This window comes from Pseudophryne corroboree, chromosome 4 (genome assembly GCF_028390025.1).
Source record: "Pseudophryne corroboree isolate aPseCor3 chromosome 4, aPseCor3.hap2, whole genome shotgun sequence".
NCBI lineage: Eukaryota > Metazoa > Chordata > Amphibia > Anura > Myobatrachidae > Pseudophryne > Pseudophryne corroboree.
In genome coordinates, this window is record NC_086447.1 from 418,195,373 (window position 1) to 418,213,090 (window position 17,718).

Consider the following 17,718-nt stretch of genomic DNA (forward strand, 5'->3'; position numbering starts at 1 on the left):
TTTTCTGTTTGGATTATTTAGATAGTGGCAGTTACTGTTGACTGCCAAAGGCTGGACTGTCAAAGTCGAAAAATATCATGATTCACATGCCTTGTACTAACCCCAATGCACATGCCCGCTGCTCGTGCATTCAGTCTGCCGTGAGTGCACATGTCCGCAAATTGCGTAAACTCGCTCCGGCGACAACGCGCGTGATATGCATATTTACGGTAGAGTTTGTGAGCTTGTAGCGGGCGACTCGTTTATAGCATAGTTAACTCACATAGTGTGTTTTGTAGATAATATTTCCCTTAGCAATAACAGTAAAAATGTTTAGTTTAAATGGTTTGTGGACATGGGGATTCCTCTTTGCATGATATGAAGGGTCAGACAAAAGTTGAATGTTGGTGTCTAGTGTCTAACTGAAGAGTATTTTATTAGAAACATTCCGGTGTTGGTTAGGAAGAGATTGTTCGCTCCTGCGAATAGTTATGTTTAAAATTAGTTTATAGACATTCACTGTATTTGCAATTCATTACACATGCAGGGGGGAATCCAGAGGATGCCTCCCACCTGAGCAGTTTGAAATAGTCACAGCCCACCTGTTCAAATCCACCTATGACCTTTTGTTATAATGCAGAGATACATTCCTGTGTCCAATAAACAATGAGATTGTAGGGACCATTGTATTGTACTGTAGGATGTGTATATAAAGACCACCATAGCTAGACCAGCACTCACTTCTCTCTACAAAGGTTTTCATGGTGAAAAGCTGAGGGCTGGTTTCCAGATAGCGCTTGCGAGTCATTCCCACGTGTGTAAGTTTCTCTGTTGGCATTTCGTTACTCTGTGTATACAATTGTTCTCTTTTTGTTATCCTTTAAGTGTTTGCCATTTATTCTCTTTCTGTTTATGTGTATTTGCGATCGTTCACTATTGTCTATATTTCTGTTTAGTTATTCTGTTTTAGGTATTGATGTTAGGTCTGTAGTGTATGAGCTGTAACTGTTTTCCCCTTTTTACGTACGAAATATCATCTATAAAGGTGTTGGAACCTTAGCAAGCAATGTGTGTTTTACCAGTCATTATAGAGGGTTTCTGAGCGTCTCAATCGCTCAAACAGCTTACTTAATAACAAGGTTAACCAGTGTTACATCATTGCAGTATCTCATCACTAAGGTTTACAGTATAAGCATATTCTGTGTTTAAGGTTTAAAAGGTTATTAACTGTGTGTATGCTCGCTGTGTGTATTCCGTACACCCAGCGCAGCGTGTGTACGTAACTTGCGTACCACGTGCGAGGTCTTTGTACGCAAATAGCGTACAAAGTGCGTAGCACGTGCACGCGGTTTAGCGGCCATTACGGCTTCACGGTATTAGTAAATAGCTTATGTTAAAAGGTAGATATCTGACTCTATCAATACCAACACAGATACTCTGCATCGAAAATCATAAGTGCCTAGCAGATATATGCACACACATAAAAATATATATATTTATATATAAATATATATATAAATATATATATATATATATATATATATATATATATATATAATCATCATATAGTAGGTCTAGATGAAAACTTTAAAAGCATACAAGTTTAACCCAGAGACAGGACAGTAACAACAGTAAGTACGGGTCTCATGCAATTGTGCTGGAGTTCAGTAACAGTCAGGAACAATAATACAATATCTAAATATAGAACATAAATACCAACATAGATACTCTGCATCGAAAATCATAAGGGCCTAGCAGATAAGCATATTCTGTGTTTAAGGTTTAAAAGGTTATTAACTGTGTGTATGCTCGCTGTGTGTATTCCGTACACCCAGCGCAGCGTGTGTACGTAACTTGCGTACCACGTGCGAGGTCTTTGTACGCAAATAGCGTACGAAGTGCGTAGCACGTGCACGTGGTTTAGCGGCCATTACGGCTTCACGGTATTAGTAAATAGCTTATGTTAAAAGGTAGATATCTGACTCTATCAATACCAACACAGATACTCTGCATCGAAAATCATAAGTGCCTAGCAGATATATGCACACACATAAAAATATATATATTTATATATATATATATATATATATATATAATCATCATATAGTAGGTCTAGATGAAAACTTTAAAAGCATACAAGTTTAACCCAGGACAGTAACAACAGTAAGTACGGGTCTCATGCAATTGTGCTGGAGTTCAGTAACAGTCAGGAACAATAATACAATATCTAAATATAGAACATAAATACCAACATAGATACTCTGCATCGAAAATCATAAGGGCCTAGCAGATAGAAATATATATATATATATATATATATATACACACATAAAATAATATATATATATACTGGTATATATATATATGTGTATATATATATATATATATATATATATATAAAATCATCATCTAGTAGGCCTAGATGAAAACTTTAAAAGCATACAAGTTTAACCCAGATACAGGACAATAACAACAGTAAGTAAAATGTAACAAATGCTGATACACTGGGGAGTGCCATGTTTCAAGAAAGTCTGGAAACCACTGACATACTATAAATAGATAGATAGATCGATCGATCATTGGCACACATCAATTTATAGCGATTATACTTTTATATGTTCACTGCTACAAGCTTGTCCATAATCCTCCACATTTCTGTTGGGCTCTGATCCTAAGTGAGTAAAGTGGTATACACTTTTTTTCAAATTTGTATTTGATAGAATGTTTAATGCTAAATACAGTGATGGACAACATTATGCAAACCTTAACCTTCAGCTTCTTTCTTCTTTATTGTAAAAATTGTATACTTGTTTCGAATGCCTGCGGATATGTGACTACAGATAAGTGTATCTTTGTTTGATGGAATATATTGTTCTATCTTATTACTGAGATTAAGTTTAATATGCGGCCTTTCTGAGGTTTAAAAGGCAACTCTCACTGGGATGGAATGGATGCTGACTATACTTGTAGGATTGCTTTGGGCTTCACTCTGCCCACAACTAATCTGAGTGGGTTCCTAATATATGGGGCTGGTGGCCATGAGTCATACAGAAGCATAGTTGACAGAAACAGGTCAGAACCAGAGGGGCAATGCTGTATCAGGTCAGGAGAATAGCCAAGGTTAGACACAGAATGTCACAAGGAGCAGTACCAAAGGAGAAGGCAAGGAGAATAGTCAAATAGACCAGATCATAATAAAGGTAATTATACTGGAATACAGGATGTGAATAGTGTCCAGAGACTTTCTTAAATAGTACAGAAGTTTGAATTTGGTACCAAACATGATGTCACATATTGGTGCGCTTGGTCATATGGGAGCCGAGCCATCTGTAACCAAAGCCACCCATAGCTGCCAGGAAGGAGAGGAGTTGCCAACAGTCCAGGCAGCAGTGGGGAGGGACCGCTGGTGGTGAGGGCAGCTTCATTACGGTTGGGTGCCAGCCATCACCTACCTGCTATGGGACCACTGCTGCTCTGTAGAACCAGTGCTGCCAGAACTGGTAAATAGGAACTGACTCCAGTGACTGTGACATCACCCCTCCCTCCACCTCTGGGGGCACTGAACACCCCACAAAGGTTTATATGGAAACTTCCTGTGTTACTTGTGGACCACTTAATGGGCATGGACATCCAAGGACTTCACCCAACATCTCTCCTCAGGGCCAAAACCCTTCCAATCCACCAATACTGATTATATTTTTAGGAGAGTCTAGAGCAGTGATGGCTAACCTTGACACTCCAGCTGTTGTTGAACTACACATCCCAGCATGCCCTGCATCAGTTTTAGCATGGCCAAATAGCAACACTGTAGCAGAGCATGCTGGGATGTATAGTTCAACAACAGCTGGAGTGTCAAGGTTAGCCATCACTGGTCTAGAGTTTAGGATTTGCTTTACTTCATATTATTCCTGATGGTCAACCGAGATGGCCGAATGGGGAAACTTAGAAGTGGATAACTGGTTAAGAATTACAGGTTTCAGAAGAGAAACCTGAAAGATACTAGGAATCTTGAATGTTGGTAGAGTTTTAATGTGAATGCAACTGGATTGATATCTTGTAGAATTTGGAATGGCCTGATGAATCTAGGAGCAAGTTTCATCATACGTACCTTTTAAATGTAGATTTTTAGTTTATAGCCAAACCTTATTTCCCGGCTTTAACAAATTATCTTCCTTGTTTGCTTGTCAGAGAAGAACTACAAGAGGATGGTTCTCATAGGTTTCTCTTTACCTTATTCCAAATCTCAAGTAAATGTTTAACGGTGTCATAAACTTCTGGAAGAGGAACCGACTGACAGCAAGGAAATTCTGGCAAATGAGGATGGAAACCATTCTGAATGTACTATGGAGAATAGTCTGAAGCCTCTTGAAAGTTATTATTTAGAAACTCAGCCCATAGCAATAGTGAAGCATTCTGATTGGCCGAGACATAGGGGGTAATCAGACTTGATCGTAGCAGCAAATTTCTTAGCAGTTGGGCAAAACCATGTGCACTACAGGGGGGCAGATATAACGTGCAGAGTGAGTAGATTTGGGTGGTGTGTGTTCAAACTGAAATCTAAATTGCAGTGTAAAAATAAAGCAAACAGTATTTACTCTGCACAGAAACAAAATAACCCACCCAAATCTAACTCTCTCTGCAAATGTTATAACTGCCACTCCTGCAGTGCACATGGTTTTGCCCAACTGCTAACAAATTTTCTGCTACGGTCAGGTCTGAATTACCCCCATAGATCCTTGTAAATTTCTCCAGGTTTCACTTACATGTTTCATTTCACAGTTTCACTGAGGATGATATGCTAATGAAATGGTAATTTAATGTTGAAACACTTGCAGAGAGCCTTCCAAAACCTGGAATTGAACTGTGTACTTCCCGATTTGAAATTGTTTTCTGGAAACCCATGCAGTCTTAAGATCTTTTTAATGATGATGTTGGATAACTTTGGAGCTGAGGGGAATTCCTTTAAGTGGACAAAATAAGCGGCTTTAGAAAACCTGTCCGCCACTACCCAGATGGTATTGAATCATTGATAGCAGTTAGTTCAGGAATAAAGTCCATTGTTATATATGTCCATGGACGACCAGAATCCAGAAGAGGATGCAAGAACCTTATAGGAACCTGTGTTTGAATTTTATGCTGAGCACAAGTAGTGCAAGCTGCTTCAAAATCTTTTACATCCCGACGCATGACCAGACAGCAGCTTCTGATAATTAGGTCCAACGTTTTCTTCACACCTGCATGCCGGGTAAAATAGTGAAGTGGAGTAATTTTGGTCAAACAACATACTTGTACAGGAGATCCCAGAATTTGCTGTTCATATATCTTTGGAAGACTGCTGGTGCATTGCTCAATCCAGACTGTATAAGCAAATTTGGAAAGCTCATCTTGGGTGTTGCCAGCTTCCACTCATCCCCATTTCTAATTCTTATCAAGTTGTTAAGCCCTGCGTAGATCCAGCTTGAAAAAAACTCTGGCCCCTTAAATAAAAGACACTGATAAAATAAATAATTCTCAATAGTTTTCTTACATTAACAAGCAGAAACCAGATCTAACAGTATCCCTCTTCTCTCAGTTCTAGAACTTCTAATCATACCCAAACCTGACAATCCTCTTCCTCAACTGCAAACATATTCCAGATCAGACAGTCTCCTTCAGTTATCAAATTTCAGACCTAACATCCCTCCCTAAATGAAAATCATGTCCTAGAACTACCTCCCCTAAACCTGAAACCCTCCCCATTCCCCTAAAGAAAATGTCCCAAAACTGACCCTCAGACGAGATAAGCCCCCAAACCCTCAATGAAAATAATGTATAAAAATTGACTCTCCAGACCTGATAACTCTCCCAATTCCTTAATAAAAATAATGTCCCAGAACGAACCCTACCTGATATCTTCTCCAATCCTGCAATAAAAATTATATTTAAGAACTGACCACCCATACTTGCTAACTTCCCAATCCCTCAGTGAACACCAGTCCCAGATCTGCCCTCGCTGTGTGATAAAAGACACATTTAAAATGAAACCTTACTATGGTGCAGCCCAATACAACTATTCGCATCCAGTGCTGCTGTGCTGTGATTCCTTCAATGTCTTGCAGCGGCTCTCTGTGCGAGTGCACTTATACTGCAGTTTTTCCTGATTGGTGGATAGCACTAGCCATCCACCAGTGTTTAGATACTCGCAACAGCTGTGATTGGTGTATGGTTGGTGCCATCCACCAATCAACACTGCTAGCACTTGACAGTTCAGTCACAGCATGACCGCGGACACTACTAGCACCTGGCCGTGGAGTGGAGGGTGGACCGGATATAGCTAGTGGCTGGGAAGTAGGCAGAGAATGCTGTGCAGCCACTCCTATTGTGGCCTGGGAGCATCTTCTGCCTGCCTCCTTGTCATGGCCCCAAATGCCTTAAAGTATAATGGCCCGGGGACCGATACAACACCGCCCAGTCCACCTCTGATAATCTTGCAATTTACTGTATGTTGTAATCATCCTATGGTTAAATTACACTGCACATTTTTCATCACATAAGAAATTAAGTTTGGTCTTCATTGCCCACTACTAATCAGGTTTTAGGTCATTAGATTACATGGCCTTACATAATTTATGCTTACTCGGTGGTAGCCAGGTTGGCTGAACAGGGGGTGGGTCTCTATAAAAGGGTGCAGTCCAGGGGCATGGAGATGTGATTGGGTCATTGCGTATCTGTCCCCTGCTATGCAATGGCCACCTTACCGTCATTGCAAGGCGGGGCTACGATGATGCAAAACCCCATCCACTTTTCCTTCCTTAGCGAGCGGCCTGGGAGATGCAGGCTGTGGGAGACTTGCCCATTTTTCCAGGTGGATGTTTTTTCGGGAGCCTTACATTAAATAAGGCAAGTGGCTCCTTTTCTTGTGCGTGTGCATGAGTTCTACAGGTTACTTTTAAGGAGTTAGCAAGGATTTCCGAGTTGCAATAGAATGTACAGCCTCACGAGAGAATATAACTCAGGCGAATGGGAAGCATTGAGAAGTCAGGAAACTGATACGTTCTAAGTACTGAGATTTCCCATCCCTCTTCCCTCGAGTTGCATTGAGGTACCCTGCGGTGCAGGTCTTACATTACACACTGTATGTAAAGGAACATGTCTTCCACACTGGTTTCTACTTGAAGCTTTTTTTTGCAAAGCATTTGTAAATTTCTTTATCTCTTAATTTGCTTCGAGTTTAGGCTTAGTTTTAATTTAAACTTGATATTTTTCTGCCATTATACAGTATCTACATGATTTTTGTTATTAAGTTGTATAATGATTTCTCATGCTTTGTTATTGTAGGTGTTACACAGAATCAATCTTCAAGTATATATGTTATTGTCAAAGAGTACTACGTTGATTTTTACAACTATCCTACAGTATTGAAACCTATGCTTAACTTCACTACATATGTAAGTTTGTTTTATTTGTAACACGCTTTGATCTCTCTAACCTGACATTGTCTTTCTATCTCTCTTCAAGGACGAGAAGTAGTTGATATGCTGGCGGTCAGGATCCCGATGCCGGAATCCCGACCGCTGACAATGCCAACAACGTGAATGCCTGCAAATGGGCTATTCCCACTCGTGGGTGTCCATGACACCCATAGAGTGGGAATAGAACCCGTGGCGAGTGCAGCAGATCACTGAGCCCGCAAGGGGCTCTGTTGCGCACACACTCCCCCCACCGGCATTCTAGCACCCGGGATCCCAGGGTTGAGATGCTGACCACCGGGATCCCGACCGCCGGCATTAAAGCCCCAAGACAGGTGGAAGACCCAGGTTCAGAAACAAGAAGATAGAGAAAAAAGACTTAACATAAGCTAGATGCAGGCAGGGATTCCCAACAACCTGGAACAAAAAGAAGGGCAAAATGTCTATCAAAGTCTAGCATTACCTACTAGAGAGCAGCAACAAGGCAAGTGACTTCTGGAAGGCAGAAACTATAACTGTCAGGGATGCTAAGCCCTCTCTGCCTCTTATCTGACACTGCTGGGGGCACGTGTATCTAGCACTGCACTACCGGGCGCATACGTGTATCAGGCACCGCTTGGGGCATATAATGTGTATCTGGCATTACTGGGGGTGTATGTGTATTTGGCACTACTGGGGGTGTATGTGTATCTGGCACTGCACTACTGGGGTCATTGTGTGTAGCTGACACTATACTGGAGACAGTATGTGTTAGGAACACTACTGTGGGCATTATGTGTAAGGCTGCTAATTGTGTGTGTAGAGGGGGTGTGAAAATATATTTATTTATAGTTTGATAATATAAAGTTGTGAGGCCGTGCCCACTTTTCCAGGAGCGTGCACGCATAGTGGGGGCCTTAAAAAATTCTCACTCAGGGCGCTAGTAGGTAGGCCTGGAGCCAGCCCGGGCCGCAGAGAGCCTTGGTTGCCTAGTATCCATTGGGACCGTCACCCACCTCTGCAGCTGCCACTGGCAAGGAAGTCCAGGAACAGAGCATTTTGGGGTAGATGTAAGATTAGTCGTTATGGGGGAGAAATGATATCAGCGCACGTTATGTGCACTGACAATGCTTCTCCCCCATGTATGAATGTGCCAGTGTGCTCTACATGACAGGTGTACATACAAGATAGCACACCGATATTCAGGGCAAGTAGCACTGACTGTTCTGACACCTGCAGCTATCAATTTCAACAGCTGCAGATGTCATTGCCCATACACCACAGCCAGGGACAGCTCTCCATTTAGTAAATAAGAATATAGTGACAAAAGAAAATAATAGTAACATCCAGCGGCAGTTCCTACCTGGATGGAGGAGGGGTGCTGCCTTGTCCCCGTCTCCTTGTGCCTGCTCCTGCCGGAACCTGTACAATGTAGCTGAAAGGTGCCGATGTAGCTGGCAGGTGCATGTGCAAACCCCCGTTTCTATGGACTGCATCGGCAGCAGCCCATAGAAGCCGGTTAGGGCTGAAAGGCAGTGAGTGGTTTCCTACACAAAGCTTGCTCTCTGCTAATCGCAGTCCGGTCTGGCAGTCCTGGAGGGAGGAAACACCTCCCAATGGGACTGCCTGTCCTGTGGGCGACTGGAAGGAAGGACTTCCAATAGGACTACATCTGGTTTACTGAGCTGAGGTGGCAGATTTTACTGGTTGGGGGCTGCAGTCCTGCACACATAGATAAAATCTGTCACTTGAAACATCTGGCCAACAGGCAGCCCCATCAGGCTATTGGCCCTCTGGAAATATTCCCGGTGATACCTATGATTTCTCTGCCCCCTGAATAGATAAATATGCAAATAAAGAATGCTTATAATTAGATTAGAATTATTTTACAGTATACTTTATGCATTTATTTCTCTGAAAGTGTATTGAGATTCTGAGTACCTAATTTTCTTTCCTTATTTGTTTTGATGTGTTAATTAGCTTAGGCTCCGGAGATATGATGGAAGAGAACTGACAGCAGAAGAGAGAGAGAATGATGTTTCTGTGACAGTAACTCAATCAAAAATGTTTTTTACTGAAGGAAAATTCAACAAAATGCTACCAGATGAGAACATGGAATTAGAACAGTTTCAGACTTACTCTGTTCCAGAAAATGGCAGAATTCACATGGAAATACCTATACATTCTGATACAATTCATTTAAAAATAAAGGTAAGAAATATTTTATGTGTTTTACTTATGTTACTTATGTTACATCTGTAATTATTTTATTATATTAGTATAATACAACACATGGCTTACCTGCATTAAGAATACATAAAGTTATAATCTTTAACTTTATTAGTCATAATGAGAGCTGATTTCTGGCTTAGAGTGGTCACTGTACATGCTTTCTTACAATAACTGTTCATTAACTATTTTAAACGGGATACATAGGATATCCCGGCAGACGGTATGCCGGCTGTCATTATACCGACAGCAGCATCACATCTGCCGGATTCCCGGTAGCAAAGCAGCAAGTCCCCGCGCGGGCTTGCTGCGCTTGCTGTCCTTTGCTCGGCACAGGTTTTGTTCCCACTCAGTTGGTGGTGTGGACCAACCGAGTGGTAATATCGAGCGTGTGTCGGGATTCCTGCCGTCTGTATTTCACGACAGCCGGTATATTAACTGTATTCCATTCTAAACATATGAAAAACTTGAGAATTGTTCTTTGACTAGAGGGCTAGTACTTTGTGGGTCCACCTTTTGCCCTTAGTAAAGCATGAATATTTTTAGACATGGATTCTACTAACTGTCCATAGTAATTAAATGGTCCAGACACTCCCATGAAAACATGCCCCATACCCTGAACATTGTCACACTGGTCCCCCCATTCCCCATCGATGATTGGTCTTCGGAGAGCTGTTTCTGAATGTATAGTGAATACAGAGCGCCACACTGTATGCACTATGTATTCAGAAGCAGTGGCATGGCAGCCGTCCCTCACCTGTATGTCACCGGCACTGGCTCTCTTATCTCCTCCTGACACTGATATGACGAGGAGCAGTTTGTTGTTGGCATCGCTTCCCCGATCTGTGGCTCTACTCCCAGCCCCGCAGCACTGTACCTTCCCTGCCTGCATCGCACACAGTAGAGGGGAGTCTCCAGGTCCGGATTATAGGTCACTGGGATCGGCATTGTTAATTATTTTGGTGAGGACACCCACAACTTTGTTGCCCTAGGTCCCCCACAAGCCTTAATTTGGCCTTGAAATGTTGTGACAATGCAAGAAGAATCCTTACTTACAAGCTGTTGTCTCTATATCATTAGCCTACCACCTGCATGGTGTAATTAAAAATGTTATGACATTACCTCTGTCCAATACTTTAATGTACAATTCCTGTATTTTTAAGCAAAGTGGAGGCATTTCACCATGTTTGCAGCAGATAGCAAAGGCGTATGGAAAGGTCTTCTGCTTCAGTACTCCATTCGATTTAATGTGCAGGGTATTGTTCGTTGAGAGGCCACCTGAATTGGTCCATGATACAGATTATCAGTACTTGTACTGTTGCTTGTCTATGGGACTGAAAAGTTTGCCAACTCTCCATTCCAACTGAACATCCAGTAGCTGTTTACTCTACAGACATCCTACATCACCATTATCTGCAGGATAGCTACATTTCATAAAATTACCAGGTGATCATAATAATTTTGCCATTCATTGCATATAAAATGTGTATTGCAAGCCATGCAGTTGTATCAGACATTTGGCAAAATTAGTAAGAGTATGTACTCACTTCTCTGTATTTTGGTTATTAGCAGGTGTTATTTTCAGTATATTAATAAGGGAAGAAGTAATGCCGCCATTTCTTTAAAAATAAAAAAATACTACATTTGAAATAATAACTTAGTCATTACCTGTTTTCTTGTCCCAAGCTTGGTCTGACATTCAACTTGAGTTGTAGTTTTGCGAGAAATCTTGGTTTTTGGTCGCAGCCTTCATGTGACATGTGGCCGAATCATGCCCCCCCAAACGCTGCACCGCAACACCTCCCCGTTGCCGCCCTCCCGCTGGGACCTAGATTGCAATTTATGTCCTTCTGCATGCATACAGTGGCGTGAACGCATGCGCAGAAGTGCGGAAATTGCCAAATACCGATTTCCGCATTTCTACATCCCATGCTGAATTAAGCCCATAATCCAATAGTACTGTGCTTAAAAAAAAAAAAAAAAAAACCTTTTGAAAGAACACAACTTTCTTCTAAGAGCCTGTGCTTCGACTGAAAATCAGACTGTTAGGCTGTCGCAGCTAATCCACACAAAATTACTCGGTAGACAATAGAGACCTATTAAACATGACTACAGACAGCTAGAATATTTTAAATCTGCAGGAGGTTTAATTCCCATCAAGCTAGCCGGTCCTTATTTTTCCCCTTCTTATTTCATAGTTTTGACCTCTTCATACAAAGTCCGAAAGGGCTGGATTATTCCAGAAGAATACTTATTCTGCCTTCAAATAAAATAAAAGTCACCGTGACTTCCAAGTTTTGAAGATGTAAGATAGCAGTGGCAGGATTGATAGTGCTCCCAGGGTTAAGTGTAATATAACAGGCAGTATTTCAAGTTGCAGAGAGGCAAGAGACAAAACTCTTATTTTAGGGCACACTTATACAGGTTGAGTCTCCCTTATCCAAAATGCTTGGGACCAGAGGTATTTTGGATATGGGATTTTTCCGTATTTTGGAATAATTGCATACCATAATGAGATATCATGGTGATGGGACCTAAATCTAAGCACAGAATGCATTTATGTTACATATACACCTTATACACACAGCCTGAAGGTCATTTTAGCCAATATTTTGTATAACTTCGTGCATTAAACAAAGTGTGTCTACATTCACACAATTCATTTATGTTTCATATACACCTTATACACACAGCCTGGGGGTCATTTAATACAATATTTTTAATAACTTTGTGTATTAAACAAAGTTTGTGTACATTGAGCCATCAAAAAACAAAGGTTTCACTATCTCACTCTCACTCAAAAAAGTCCGTATTTCGGAATATTCCATATTTCGGAATATTTGGATATGGGATACTCAACCTGTAGTGATTAATTAATAAAGTAAAGAATAAAACTTAACTTTGCACGGTCGAGTCACATTATTGTGACCACCTCCTACATTTGACATCAGCAGCACGTAGCCCATGAAGTACATCATGCGCTGTGCGCTTGCTTCAGTGGTGGATTCCGGGGGGTGGGGGCACCAAGGCACTTGCCCCTCCCTGTCATTTAGGAGAATTTTTTATTTATTTATTGTGCACTGAGGCTGCCGCTGGCTCCCCCCGCACTCTGTAAAGTTTGCATCTCCATGCTCAGTGTTCCGTTCCTCTGGGACGCCGGATCAGGGACAGCGCTGCATCTAGAAAGGGCCAGGAACCACATCGTGTGACCCGCAGCGGGGAGGTGGGGGAGTTGTGATCTCGGGAGGGTGTCTTTGCAGTATATCACTGCTATGTGTTCATACCTGCAGCACCGCTAACTTTGCTGCATGCCTCTGCTGTTGAAGCGGCACCCAGATTGCGGATGAGGGACAGGAGGACCAGCAGGTGTTGCCGAAGTCCTGTGAGATACAATTATCTTAGAAACTCTCCATCTCAGGGAAAGACAAGGAGGTGAGAAATAACTGAAATCCCAGGCTTCTCATAATTAAATCCTCATTTATTGGCCTACCAGTCACCCACTGCCTCTCCCAGTCACCCTCTGCCACCCATTGCCTGCCATGGTCACCTACTGCATCTCTGTTGCCACTGTCAGTCACTGCCTCTCCCTGCCACCTACTACCTCCCTGTCTCCCACTAACTCTCCTGGTGTCACTATCTCCCCATCACCCTCTCCTGTCACCCACTTCATCAATGACTGCCTCCCCCTGGTGTCACCCACTCCCTCCCCCTGTCACACATTCACTGGTATCACCCTTTGCCTCCACCTGGTGTCACCCACTTTCTCTCCCTGTCACCCATTCCCTGGTATCACCCACTGCCTCCCCATGGCATCACCCACTGCCTCCCCATCACCACTCACTGTCACTCACTGCCTTTCCGTCTCCCACTGCCTCACCCTCTGCTTTACCCTCTGGCTCACCTCTGTGTCACTGTCTCCCCTTCATCCTCTCTTTCCTGTCACCCTCTCCAAGGCATCACCCTCTCCCAGTCATACGTATATATGGCATTCCCTTTGGGACTACACCCATTTTCCCAGGAGCACTCGTGCCTCCGGTGCGCTTCCTTTGTTTTAGTGCCCCCCCTGTCATTTTGTTCTGGATCCCCCCGGCTGTCTTAGTGGGTATTTAAGGTGTGCAATAGGCCATCTGAACACATATCACTCATTGCTGTCATGGGTAAAAGGGGCGATTTATCTGAGCTGCAAAATGGGATGATTATCGGCTTTCGGGCCAAGGGTGGCAGTATTTCAGAAACAGAACAGTTTATGTACTGTTCGCTTGCTGCTGTGGTGAAGGTATATCATGACTGGTTGTGAGGGCCGATCGACACGCTAAGGTGGAGCAGCTGACCATAAAAACTAACCTGGGAGCTACCAGAAGTGTGTCTGAAATGACAGTTCAGCCCATCTAGCTGCTGTCTGTGCTGCACATGGCGGTTACTCTGACTATTAGCTGGTGGTCATAATAATGTGACCCGCGAATGTTTCATTTTTACTTCATTAAGGTATACTCGCTGGGACAGCTCTTCCAATATAGATCTGTTCAGGTGATGAAAAGACTCCTGGTTTATGAGGAGGAAGGCCAAATGTGCATACACAGCCTTCAGATCCCTCTCTGGTGTTGCTCATATGACTGTATAAGTAACCCCATCTATTCATGGTGTTGCCTATCAGACACATAAAAAGTAATGTTTTACAGGGCTTTTTGCATGTGGTAACATTGCAGCCTCATTGCAGCAGATATCTTATTTCTGCTTCTGATCTTTTTAATACATATGGGGGTTTTACTGCATTTGAAGCCAGTGGTGTCAAAGACTTGTATCTCAGAGTTGTCTCCTCAGCAGTTCAAGCATCATATTCATTTCAATCACTCTGTTTAGTATCACCACATAGTAATGACTGTAGCCAACTCAATCTGCCAACTCCTGCTGGCACCCTAGACTGTGTTCATCTCATGCCTCAGTCATTGGAACCCAATCCTCAAATTACAGGTACATATTGTAAAACTGGGTTACTGTGACACATCAGAGGATAAGGTAGCAATGCACCATTGTCTGTAGTACTCAATTTAAGTTACAATAAAAAATTAAGCACACAAGGGACATTTAATTTTGATCAATTAAGAAGTTAAACCTCGCCCCTAGTAGTTGCAGCATGTAACAAGAAATAAAGGATCAACGATCCTCAAGTTATTATGTTTAAACAAAAAAGTTTCAAGTCTCTAGACAAAATTTTTTCACATTTTTCAATAATTATTAGAGCATAAGACCAAAAAATCCAGCTCTTATGTGTGGAATTATTTTTTATCCTGTCAACACTTGTCTAGCCATCTGTAGCGTTTGTAAAGCTAAAGTAAGTAAAGGTACAGTAGGGAGCTTTACCATCTAGGAACCTCCTCCCTGTTGCATTATTTGTAGTGAGTTCATGGAAAGTTTTGGTGAACATCAGAAACGTATGCTAAAAAAAATAACAACAAACAGTCCAGCATCAGTTAGCTCACTTCTCTCAGCTAGTTCTCAGCACCTGCAATCTCCATCGCCAACACCTTCATCATCAATATCCTCACTAATAATTATCGGAGGTAGTCCTGCATCCAGGATAAGGCTAAGTGACTCCTCTCCTGTCTAGGATTCCTCATAAAATGCCTTCAGCGCTAGGCCTACTGCTACTGCTGCTGTTGTGGGTGGATCTTCATCCTAGAAGGGGACCAAGAAGACTACTGGTAGTTTTAAACAACAAATGACTGTTAAATAATCCTTTGTGAGAGGAAGCAAGTATGATAACTGTTACCCAGTTGCACAACAGATCACAGACACAATGACAGCAATGCTGGTATTAGATCTACGGCCAGTATCCGACAATAATACAGTGGGTTTTAAACACTTAACTGAGGTCCTGTTTCCCTGCTACCAAATTCCATCTCTTCCATTTTACTAGAAAAGCAATTCCTTGGCTTTACCAGGACGTTAATTACCCCCCATAATTATTGGACTACAAAATGCCATTGCACCCACTGTCCTCTTAACCACAGATATGTAGATAAGTTGAACTGGGCAAACTAAAGATTACATGATTGTGACAGACCACTGGGTGGGTGCATCGCCTTCAGCAGCAGGAACAACAGCATCTAACAAACAATGCCAGCTCATTCAGAGGCAGGTTACTCTCTGTATCACTTGTTTTAGTAAGAGCAACCTCTTAGAAAAACTAAGGGATGTCATAGCAAAATGACTTACCCTGCCTGGACTCTCCTCAGGATTTGTGATTTCTGATAATGCCACAAATATTGTGAAAGCATTACAGCTGACTGAATTCCAACACATCTAATATTTTGCTCACACAATCAACTTGGTGGTACAAATTTTCTTAAGAAACTGAAGGGCATGCAGGAGATGCTCTCTGTGTCCCGAAAAAAATTCGGGACATTTTCAGCATTCAGCAGCTGCATGCAGAAGACTGCAGCGCCATCAAGAACAGTTCAATTTGCCCTGCCACCAACTGAAGCAAGTGGTGGTAACAAGGTGGAATTCCACCTTTTACATGCGTCAGTGGATTGAGGAACAACAATAATCCAAAAGCTAAACAACAATGATATGACATCCAAAATGTACCTTAGTGCAGCACAGTGGAGAATACTTTGTGTTGTGCAAGGTGCTAAAACCATTCGTAGTAGTCACCTGTGAAGTGAGTTCAGACACTGCCAGCTTGAATCAGGTGATTTCTCTAATTAGACTTTTGGAAAAGCAGCTTGAGAAATTGAAGGAGGATATTAAATAAAGTGATTCCACTAAGTATGTCACACTTGTAGATCAATTATTTTATTTGCTTCGCCAGGATCAAAGGGTTATCAATATCTTGAAATCGAAACACTACAGTTTTGTGACCATACTTGATCCTAGGTTTAAGTCATATGTCGTCTTTCTTTCCAACTGACTAAGATCTTATGAGATGCAAAGAGGTCCTGGTGAGCAAGTTGTCAGCTCAAGTGACACATGACATAAAGTCTCCACTTCAGTTTGTTGCCAGGAAAAGACTCCGCTTTCCCAAGAGACCCAGCAGTGATGCAGAGGAGTCAACACAACATTTTGACATCTGGTCGGGTCTAAAAGAATTGCCCAAAATTAGTGACCCCTCTACCATAACTTCATCTAATATGGTCACCCTCTAAAGAATGGTGGAGGATTATTTAAATGACAGCATACAAATAGGCATGTCAGAGAGGGAATGCAATCATGAGACCGTCTGTTGGAATCCCGGCAGTAACAATGCCGACGCCAGAATCCCAACAGGCGGTGAAATGCCAGAATACTGGCGCCCCCGGCTTTTCTCCCTCTATGGGTGTCCACAACACCCATAGAGGGAGAATATAACCGTGAGCCATCGTGCTCCCACTGTCGGGATCATGACAGCCAGGATCCCGGCCACCGATAAAAACATATGTATTTCTCACAGAGTCTTTTTGAGTACTGGAAGGAAAAAAGGCAATTTGTAGGCCTTTGAACAAACTCGCTTTGCATTACTTAAGCTGCCCACCATCCAGTGTGTACACAGCCATGAACCTTGCCAGCGATTGGGGTAGGAGGCTACTTCTTGAAAATGTGGAAAGGATGGGGGGTGTAATGAAGTCTGAGTTCGGCGGCCATGTGGGATGCCAGCTGAACTCGGACATTTTTTTAATGGGCAATTATTTGCAATTACTTGCAAAGCTAAATCATGCCTTGCAAATGATTGCCCCTTTAAAAAAAGTCCAAGTTCGTTCGGCATTCCACACGGCCCACGAACTCAGACTTCATTACATCAAAATGAACTGGAAATTCCATGAGGAAGACATTTTACTGGCAATTACATCAAAGTACAGAGACTTCAGTAAAGGTGAATTCCTTCAGGAATGAATGAATATTGTGTGAGGATGATGTACATGCTGATGAGGGTGAGGATGAAGATGATAATGGCGATGACATCTTGCCTCTGTAAAAATCATTGCCAGCACTGTCAGCTGCCCATTGGTAGTTTGTTTTGTGGGGGCCCAAACAAACCAAGCACTTGAGCCACAAAAGTGGTAGTCCCTATCGCTGAAGTGCTTGGTTCGTTAAACTGTGCATG

The 17,718-nt window shown here is 42.3% G+C and overlaps 1 protein-coding gene across 1 annotated transcript in view; it reads left to right on the forward strand.

The window, feature by feature from the left end:
• The window catches only part of CD109 (CD109 molecule), a 559,535-nt gene that overhangs the window by 238,715 nt on the left and 303,102 nt on the right, over nucleotides 1-17,718 (forward strand). The window contains exons 11-12 of the mRNA XM_063916820.1: nucleotides 7,297-7,406; nucleotides 9,387-9,617. Coding sequence (XP_063772890.1) covers nucleotides 7,297-7,406; nucleotides 9,387-9,617 — 341 coding nt within the window. The remainder of the gene's footprint in view (nucleotides 1-7,296; nucleotides 7,407-9,386; nucleotides 9,618-17,718) is intronic.